This window comes from Camellia sinensis, chromosome 5 (assembly GCF_055761805.1).
Source record: "Camellia sinensis isolate YWXY chromosome 5, ASM5576180v1, whole genome shotgun sequence".
In the NCBI taxonomy this organism is placed as follows: Eukaryota; Viridiplantae; Streptophyta; class Magnoliopsida; order Ericales; family Theaceae; genus Camellia; species Camellia sinensis.
The window spans coordinates 129,602,255-129,612,412 of record NC_138965.1 but is presented as its reverse complement, the minus strand read 5'-3'; the positions used below and the strand labels follow the sequence as shown (position 1 = coordinate 129,612,412).

The following is a 10,158-nucleotide window of genomic DNA, read 5'->3' as shown; positions in this document are numbered from 1 at the left end:
ACCCTCTCCCACCACATAACCAACCTCCCCCTCCCAACAGAATTAATTTTATCCAGACTGGGGTCGCATCCTACGATCCCAGCATCTATATTACAACCACCCACCTACCCAAGCCGGAGGTGCTTCTCCCCGATTGCACTGACTTCTTGTGCATGGTGGACATCTCCAAAACCCAACCAGAACCGATGGTGGTGACCGTCGAAGACAGGGCAGGGCAGATTTTGGAGGAGAATGAGATTGCTGAATCTGGGACTGGGCAGAGTTTTGCTAGGGGAGCCTATGATCCAAGCAAGTACATCCTATCAACGAGCCGAATTGGGCTAAGTGTAGAATTTCCCGAGACAGGAGAACTGTGCATGATCCGAGGGGATGGATCTGGGCTATGGGCAGATGATCTGACAGCCGTAAAGGAGGACTTTGCCAACCTGCAATTTCCCGATGACCAGGAACTGGGGGATACGTCAATCAACTGGTATGATTATGAGGGATCAGCGGAGGCCACTGGATGGCTCGAAGATCAACCAGATGCAGTGGGGGAAGCCCAACCAGAACAGAACCCGGCAGGGGCAGAGATGTCAGTTGTGGCCGGAATGGCCGAAAGTCAAGTTGTATCACCGGAGAGCTCCGGTGTTAAGAATTCCGCTCAAGACATGGGCATCGTAGATACAGGAATTGTTAAACAACCAGCTGTACTGATGCAGTTGGAACAAGAAAAGTTTGAGGTTGCTGAGAGAGCCAGAAAGGCAAAGGGCCCTGAGGGGACTGAAACTGCTGTGTGCACAAAGACAGACAATGCTGTGAGCATATGGACAGAGAGCACTGAGAATGCGAGTGGACCGGAGCCAGACAGGTGTCTGTTGGCTGCCAGCGGAATGTGGTGGGAAGATGACGACTTGTGTCTTGCCCACACCGATGAAGACTGGGGAAGTGGCCAGCCGGATGATACTTGGTATCTTGATGAAGTGGATCACATGACAAGAAGTGGGCGGTACTTCAAGCCCCCACACCTAGACCAACCCGAGGCATCCGAGAAAGACAGAGAAGCGGAGAAGCAGAAGGAGAAGCAGATTGAAGATGAAGCTGTGCTGAAACAGTTAAAAAAGATACAAGCAGACATCTCCATCTGGGGACTGCTAATGGCATCACGAGTACATAGGGAAGCTGTCCTGTCTGCTATGGACAAGTCCAAGCTCTCCATAGACACTACGCCTGAACAGCTGGTTGGGCTGGTTTTTCCGGGAGGAGGTTCCCCGGCATTAACTTTTTCGGACAAGGAGCTACCGCCTGAGGGCACAAGTCATAACAAACCTCTCTATATTTCTGTGGAATGTAGAGATAAGTGGATACCGGTGGTACTTGTTGATACCGGGTCTGCGATTAATGTCTGCCCGACCAGAACGGCATATGCAATCGGGTTAAAACCCGCGGACTTCGTCCCAACTACCCAAGTGATCAGAGCATATGACAATACCAGCAGAGAAGTGATGGGGACTGTTAAAATTCAAACCAAGGTTGGTCCAGGACAACACAGCATCGAATTTCATATCTTGGACGTTCCCGCAACCTTTAACCTACTTTTGGGGCGACCGTCGTTGCACCAGGTCAAAGCAGTCTCTTCCACTCTACATCAGATGCTAAAGTACCCTCATGGGAAAGGGGTAGCGATCGTTTTTGAGAATTCATCAATCCATCCGCTGCCGGAAGTGTCTACACCTGTCTTGGAGATCGAGCACGGCACGGAGGATGTGTTTTTGTCGGGGTTCACTTTGGCCGAGGCTCAAGTGGTGCAGAATTTCATGGCTGTGAATGAGGGTATGTATGTTAGTGCTCAATCTATCTACCTCATGAACAAGCTAAAACATACCCCCGGGATGGGATTAGGGAGAAGTGGCCGGAAGGGCGTCTCAGTGTTGGCCGAAGTGCCACACAATCCTCACGCCTTTGGACTGGGTTATCTGCCCACCAAAGAGGACTGGTTGAGGAAAGAAAAAGAAATGGCCGGAAGGGCCAGAGCAAAGAAGGCCGGGAAGCCATTTGAGTTAATGCACAGGCCCATCTGGGGTACCCTAAACGGACGCTTCGTCCGGGAGGGGGAAGATTTTCCATTCTGCGGCTTCCCGGAGCCATGGCTAAACGCGGAGAGGAAGCGCGTGCCTGGTTTTGAAATCTTCTTCGACATACAATTATCTGGGGATGACGTTGCCGAAGCGCAGACAGACCCACCAACTGAGATTGAGCAATGTGAAGCAGTGGATCCTGAGAGCACAGAGCTTGAAATGGGGGTAGCACTGGCGAGTCTACTATCAGATCCTCCGATCGGCCAAGAGTGCTTGGGGGATAACTCTTCGGTTTCTGTGATTGGAGATGAAATAGCTGTGGGCTTTCCAGCGCCGATCTTGGATGCATCTATCGCACCTTCTCTCATCTGGCAATATGAAGAAGGCTTTTTATCTAGCAGTTCCGGGTCAGGTAGTGAGCCGGAATCTGATTCCACCGAATCTTCTGTGTCGGAATCAGATTCCAGCTCGACTGAGTCTGAGTCCGGTATTCCTGAGGGTGATAACCCGGATGCCACAGTCCTGTCTAGGTCGTCTTTTTCATTTTCTTTTGAGTCTGTTGTAACAGAGGAATCTGACGGCTTGGAAATATTTAATGAGAATGATACAGATGTGGTTTTCGAGTATTTTTCTGTGCCTTTGATTTATTGCTTAAATCAGGATTTTCAAAATTTTGATGAAAACAGCGAGAAAGAAATTCCTCCAGTTTTGCAACGATTAATTGATCAAGAGCAGGAAAGATTTGTCAAACCTTTAATGGATGAAATCACTACTGTGAATGTTGGTACTGAGAAGGACCCGCGGCTGGTCCAGATCGGGTCCACGTTGTCTTCCGAGGAACGCGAGCGCTTAGTCGCTTTATTAAAAGATTTTAAAGATGTTTTCGCGTGGTCCTACGAAGACATGCCTGGAATCGATCCTGAGATTGTACAGCACCGGATCCCTCTTGATCCCGAGGCCCGCCCTGTCAAACAGAAACTCAGAAGGATTCGCCCGGACTGGGCTCTCAAAATTAAGGAAGAGGTCACCAAGCAAATTGACGCAGGGTTCCTGCTGGTATCTGAATACCCAACTTGGTTGGCCAATATTGTTCCGGTGCCAAAGAAGGATGGCAGAATTCGGGTCTGTGTAGACTTCAGAGATTTGAACAAGGCCAGTCCGGAGGACGACTTCCCCTTGCCACACATTGATGAATTGGTGGATTTCACGGCGGGACACGCCTTGCTTTCATTTATGGATGGTTTCTCAGGCTATAATCAGATAGTGATGGCGCCCGAAGACCGGGAGAAGACTGCGTTCACTACCCCGTGGGGTACATATTGTTATAGAGTGATGCCATTCGGGTTGAAAAATGCTGGAGCTACGTATCAACGGGCAGCAACTACAATATTGCATGATATGATCCATAAAGAGGTCGAGGTGTATGTGGACGACATGATTGTCAAGTCCAAAGATAGAGAGGGCCACTACACCGCCTTACAAAAATTCTTTCAAAGGATCAAAGAGTTTCGGCTGCGACTGAATCCCCAGAAATGCACGTTTGGTGTTACAGCAGGGAAGATGCTAGGGTTTTTGATTACACAAAGGGGCATCGAGGTCGACCCTTCCAAAATCAAGGCCATCTTAGAAATGCCACCACCAAGGACTGAAAAGGAGGTGCGAGGCTTTCTGGGTAAAGTGCAATTCATAAGACGGTTTATTTCTAAATTAACCTTGACTTGTGAACCACTTTTTGGTCTCCTGAAGAAAGGAAAGAAATTCCAATGGGACGGCCGATGTCAAGCAGCTTTTGAGCAGATCAAAGAATACCTACAGAACCCGCCCGTGTTGTCACCGCCAGAGCCAGGGAGACCGTTGATACTGTACCTTTCGGTAACTGAGACTACCATGGGCTGCATGCTCGCGCAGGAGTCAGAAGACAAAGTGGAAAGAGCCATTTACTATCTGAGCAAAAAGATGCTGGATTACGAGACCCGCTATACACCGCTGGAGAAGGCTTGTTTGGCCTTGGTATGGGCAACCAGGAAGCTGCGGCACTACCTGTTAGCCCACTCTGTAATGTTGGTTTCGCGTTTGGATCCCATCAAATATCTTTTTGAGAAACCAGCACTTACGGGTAGGCTAGCTCGTTGGCTGCTGTTGCTCTCCGAATTTGATTTGAAGTATGTAACGCGCAAGTCAGTAAAAGGCAGAGCGGTAGCGGAGTTCCTTGCCAACCACCCGGTTGAGGGGGATGAAGCGGTTAAGTATCTATTCCCAGATGAAGCCATTCTGCATGTCGAAGATGAAACTTGGACAATGTACTTTGACGGAGCATCAAACTAGTACGGGTATGGGATAGGGGTGTTGCTGATAGCGCCTGATGATTCCCGTATCCCTTTAGCATTTAAGCTCCGGTTCAAAGTTTCCAACAATGAAGCAGAGTATGAGGCATGTATTGCTGGCCTGGAAGCAGCCCTAGAACTAGGGGCAAGACGATTGGACGTCATTGGGGACTCGAACCTTGTTGTGTCTCAAGCAAAAGGAGATTGGAAGGTTAAGGAGGAAAGGATGATAATCTACCACCAAACCTTGGATCTGTTAATTCCTCGGTTTGAGAAGCTAAATTTCACCCACCTCGTAAGAGAGAACAACAGGTTCGCAGATTCATTAGCAACTCTATCTTCTATGATAGACATCCCGTCCGGAGTCCGGATGCGTCCAGTCATTATTGATCAAAAGTTTACGCCAGCATACGAGTCGATTTCCGCCATAGATGAGGTCCAAGACGACAACCCTTGGTATTACGACATCTGGAACTTCTTGGAAAAGGAGACATATCCACTAGGGGCAAATGCCAAGGATAAGAGGGCTGTCAGAAGAATGGCTGCTCAGTTTATCATCTGCGGGGGTAAGCTGTACAAAAGGGGTCATCTGGGAATGCATAAACTCTGTGTAGAAGCTGAAGAGTCAAAACGCCTGATGGAAGCCATCCATGGGGGGGAGTGCGGTGCACATATGAATGGAGTAATGCTGGCCAGAAAGATCCTCAGACAGGGCTACTACTGGTCAACCATGGAGGAGGATTGTATTAACTTTGTTCGGCGATGCCACAAGTGTCAAATTCATGCAAACCGCATGAACATTCCGCCGTCAAAACTGTACAACATGACTTCGCCATGGCCTTTTTCAGTCTGGGGAATTGATGTGATCGGAGCTGTTACCCCGAAAGGGTCAAACGGGCATGAGTTTATCCTGGTAGCAATAGATTATTTCACAAAGTGGGTCGAGGCCCAATCATACGCGATGTTGAAGGCGTCGCACGTCGCAAAGTTCATCAGAAACAACATCATTTGTCGCTATGGGGTGCCAAACGAGTTAATTTCAGATAATGGTTCCCACTTCAAGAAAGAAGTGATAGACTTGTTGGAGAAGTACAATGTGGCTTTCCATAAGTCATCTACATACCGGCCGCAGACCAACGGAGCGGTTGAGGCCGCCAACAAGAATATCAAGCATATACTGCAGAAGATGGTAGGAACCTATAGGGATTGGCCAGACAAGCTGCCATTTGCTCTGTGGGGCTACAGGACTTCAATCAGGACTTCTACTGGAGCAACTCCATATTCATTGGTCTATGGAATGGAGGCTGTTCTACCCATTGAGATTGAGGTTCCGTCGTTACGAGTATTGGCTGAATGCCAAATAGCCGAAGCAGATTGGCAGCAAAGCAGATTCGAAGAACTCATGCTCTTTGATGAAAGAAGACTGAAAGCACTGTACCACATCCAAGGCTATCAACGCAGAATTGCCTGGGCTTTCAACAAGAAGGTTAAGTCCAGGAATCTGAAAGAAGGAGATTTGGTGCTCAAAGACAACCGAGCTCCCATCCACGACCCAAGGGGCAAGTTCAAACCCAATTGGACTGGTCCTTACATCATCAAAGCTATCTGGTCAGGTGGAGCTGTGGTTCTGATGGATCTAGATGGCTTGGAGTTCTCACAACCGATCAATATGGACAAGTTGAAGAAATATTATCCTTGAGAGGCTCGCTAGGCCGAAAACCCGAAAGGGCGACCTAGGCAAAAGTCAGAGCACAAAAAAATTAGAAAATATAAAAACTGAGCTCGCAAGGTTGAAAACCCGCAAAGGGCGGCCTTGGCAAAAGTTAGAGCGCAAAAGGAGAGTGAAAATACTCGAGTGAACCCGAGCCTGAACTACGTAAGGCTTGATTCCCATCTTTGGGATACGTAGGCAACTTCACCTCGAAGTTCAGCCATAAACTCTTCCCCGATCAACTCTGTCCATTCTGATCATCTCAGTCATCTTTATCCATCAGCATTTATCGCGATCTCCGGTACAGTGCTGTTCAAACTAGGGGCAACTTTCCGTTGCCGCGACAGTACAAAGTTACTCAGACAAGGGGCAACTTTCCGTTGTTGTGCAGTGCCGCATTGTTCTTCAGACTAGGGGCAACTTTCCAGTTGCAGGGATCTAGGGTTGTGCATCTCAGTGACAGATTTTCGGCGTGTCCAGTTCTGATCCACATCGAAAATAGTTTTGAAAAGTTTTAATAAAAGTTGACTTTGTTCAAATTAATCTTTTTACGGCTAAGACCATTTTTGGACCAAAAGCGGAAAATTTTCAGTACCACAACTTTCAATTTTATTGATTTCAAAACTGAGTTCTCCTGCTCTTGCATTACAATCGAGGTTGCTTTTTAGTACATTCATAAAGAAAACTTGAAAATGCTAAATAAGCAATAAATTTGGGGCATAGTTGAATCAAGTATCTCTACGTCCCCTCCCAGAGCTGGATGAAGCATCTGATGCCAAGCTAGGCCCAACCTGTGCCTCCTCATTGAGCCAATCCAAGCACTCATCGGACAAAGTGCAACTGAAAGTGGAAGCAGGGGCCAGGAGCTCTCTAGTCCTCCATGCTGTGGCATATCGGGCAAGCTGTGCACCCCGGATCGGGAAAGCGGCTGGGTACTCAATCCCCTCCGGTGGGCAGGTCTGATCATGACCAAACTGACGCAGGAACCGGAACGGAAAATAGAATACGCAGTGGGTTAGACCAACCAATTGGATCCCAATCAGCCGGGACATACTATAGCTCATAGCCGGGAGGTTGAGCCAAGGACAATGCCAAGCAATGCCGTCTGCGGACAAATTGCGCATCCAATCGAACCACCACCTTTCGTCAAGAGCATTGACTAGGCGTTGCCGAAAGAAATAGCCTCGAGCTGAATAGGCCGGGCAAGAGTCCACAACCTGCAACTTATCCATTAACCATACCTAGGGGAGGGATGGAAAATGAGAGAATAAAGAATAGAGAGATGTACGATGAGAGAAAAGTAAGACAAGGGTTTTGTGAGGAAAACCGAGCCTGAGGGTCGAGTGATGTGATCAAATATATATGTAAGGTCGGGTGGGAAACATTACCTGCAGTAGTAGTGGACTCCCAGTAAACCTAGTCGCCTCCCGGCGATAGACAGAATCTAAGCCCATCAGTGTCTCGGCCAAGGTCATGGCAATACAGCTCTTCCCTTCTCTCAAACCTTGGGCGACTTCAATCAGGCGAATGCTAGCCCCGCCGAAGCCCGAGGAAAGCAGAAAGTGAGACAACAAACATAAGCAGAGGGCGTGTTGCCGGAAACCCTGCCAATAATGGTTGCTGCGGTCACCAGCGTCGGAAAAACGGTGGATCAAGCCGAGGATGTCCAGTTCCCCACTGCAGATCAGAGATCGAGCGTCGTGCGCCGTGAGCCCACACATCCGCCCTAAAGCCTGAGCATGGCCAAAACGGAGCTGGGGCAAGATCACTTCAGAGCATTCAGACTCCATCAAAACCTGAAAATCTTCGAAAGTGGGACATACCTCTTGGCCGCCGAAGCTAAAAACGTGCGTCACTGGATTCCAGAACCTTGCCGCGGCGTGGAGAAATGGAAGCTGTAGCGGAGTACGGCTCAGCGTGAATAGTGCATTCAAGCCGAAACCCCGAAAATTCAGCTTTTCCGAGCCATTTAGAGAAGAGATCCAAGATGTGACACTATCACGGGGACACGTGTCTAAAACTAAGATGAAATGAATGTTCCCGAAGTTGAGGCTTTTATAGAAGGAAAAACACTATTCACGGGGACACGTGTCAAAAATCTGATGGCTGCAGGACTAAGTGGCCGACCGGCCACCTTTTCTGGCTGGCCAGCCATTTACTTTTTACAAAACTGGCCGGCCAGCTATCTCTCTCCACAAAAATGGCCGGCCGGCTCCCAGAGATGACAGGCAATGCTGCAGTGTATCTCCTTGGCCCTGTTTTACTCTTCGAGGGAAAGTTTCAAGCATTTCCATGCAACGGGATAGTCAAAGGCCTTCATCTCCCTCCGTTTTGGATGCGTTCCAGTGCCCAGATCGTCCGAAGAACACTCTGTTATTGCTGAGTTTTGTTTATCGAGTTGTTGTTTTGATTATCGAGTTGTTGTTTTGCTTATCGAGTTGTTTGTCGAGCGGGCGTGTTTCGTGTTTTTGAGCCATTACGCTCTGTTAAACAATCTTTGTTTAAGTCTTGTTTATTTGCGTTGTCAACGTTGTTGCATTCTGTTTATCGAGTTGTAAACTTCCTAAGGTTCTGTTATATCTTAGTAAGTTGAGTTGCTTAGTTTGTTGCGTCGGTTCACTACCTGACTTGGTGATTACACAATGCACATTCCCATTCAATTTCTTTCTTGTGCAAAATAAATTGATGCGATACGATGCTAAAAGTTTAAAATACAAACACCTTTTCAAAAGCTATTTCATTTCATCATGCTTTACAACAAACAAAGGTACAAGTTTTACAAAAAATAAAACTGCCTAACAATGTGCAAAGTGCTACAAACTACTAGCAAAAAGAAAAATAAAGCAGGAAATAACAGCATCAAAGTCCTCGGGAACGGGAACGAGAAGCACTCCTCATCCTCTTTTGCGGGACAACCTCCGCACCATCATCATCATCTGAGTCGGAGCTGTCATCCTCAGGATCCCCCTCAGCCTCACCTCTATTCCCCGAGCCAAAACCGGAGCCCCCCTCCTCAGCAGATGTCTCTGACTGACGATCGGTAGCCTCCTCCTCTTCCTCAGCATCCTCCTCCTCCTCATCAGGCTCCACCTCCACAACGTGAGCCCTGCGTCTGCGGACGGGCCCTCCTCGAGCTCCTCGAAAAGGCCTAGATGGCCCAGCTCCTCGGGAAGGCCGAGATGACCCCGCCCCCTGAAAAGGCCCGGGTGACCCAACTCCATGAAAAGGCCCAGATGGCCCAGCTCCCCAAGGAGGCCCAGGTGGCCTGGTCTGCGGCTGACCGGACCATGAAGGCATCTGAAAACAAAGAGTCCAATTCAAATACATCAGTCCAAATATATACATCAGATGCAGATACAAGCAAAGGCTACATGAAGTGGGTGCATGTAAATACAGTGTACAAGTGGGGTGTGTGTCAGATGTGCTCTACACAAGTAGTCTATCGATGCAGTAGAAATCAGCATGTCATCAGAAGTATGATAAATGCCAGAAAACTGAAGGGTACCTGAATGCCCGCGACAGACAACTGTGCCTCCCTACGCAGGACCATGCCCTCGAGTGTGGCCACCAGTCCAACCACCTCCCCCATGTACCCTCGCGATGGCTGCAAAAATGAGCTCATAATCATCAGTGAACAAAAGAGTGTTTAAACATCTGAATGATGAATGAAAAAAGTGGAGCATACCGGCGGTGAGTCCGGATCAATGGCGTATCGATCACTGGGCATCGGAGGCTCTAGCGGGATCGGAGTCGGAGAGATAGCCCCATACTGCCACGCCATCAACTCTGTCGGCATATCTGGCCATCCGGGATGAGGATGAGTCGACGGAACCGGAGGAACCGGTCTACTCCCACCTCTAGATGTACCAGCCCTGCTAGTAGAAGGGGCGTCTGCAGCCCGAGCCCGAGCCTGGCCCGAGGATGACATACCGGCAGGTCTCATCATCGGGATATGAGCTCCCGTCAATGGAGGCATCAAATATATGTGACGGTAAGTGGCGTAGTCCCCCTCCTCAACATATAGTAAAGCATCACTGCCCAGCATGGCGCCGACTACCTCCGAGTA

The 10,158-nt window shown here is 48.7% G+C and overlaps 1 protein-coding gene across 1 annotated transcript; it reads right to left on the bottom strand.

Moving 5' to 3' along the window:
• Window positions 1–8,867: 8,867 nt before the first annotated feature.
• Window positions 8,868–9,945, bottom strand: LOC145790202 (uncharacterized). The gene is made up of 3 exons (XM_082868012.1): window positions 9,778–9,945; window positions 9,598–9,696; window positions 8,868–9,389 (listed from the first exon to the last, which is right to left on the bottom strand). Exons 1-3 carry the CDS (start codon window positions 9,886–9,888, stop codon window positions 8,952–8,954), a joined length of 648 nt encoding a protein of 215 aa, XP_082724138.1. The 5' UTR covers window positions 9,889–9,945; the 3' UTR covers window positions 8,868–8,951.
• Window positions 9,946–10,158: the final 213 nt, after the last annotated feature.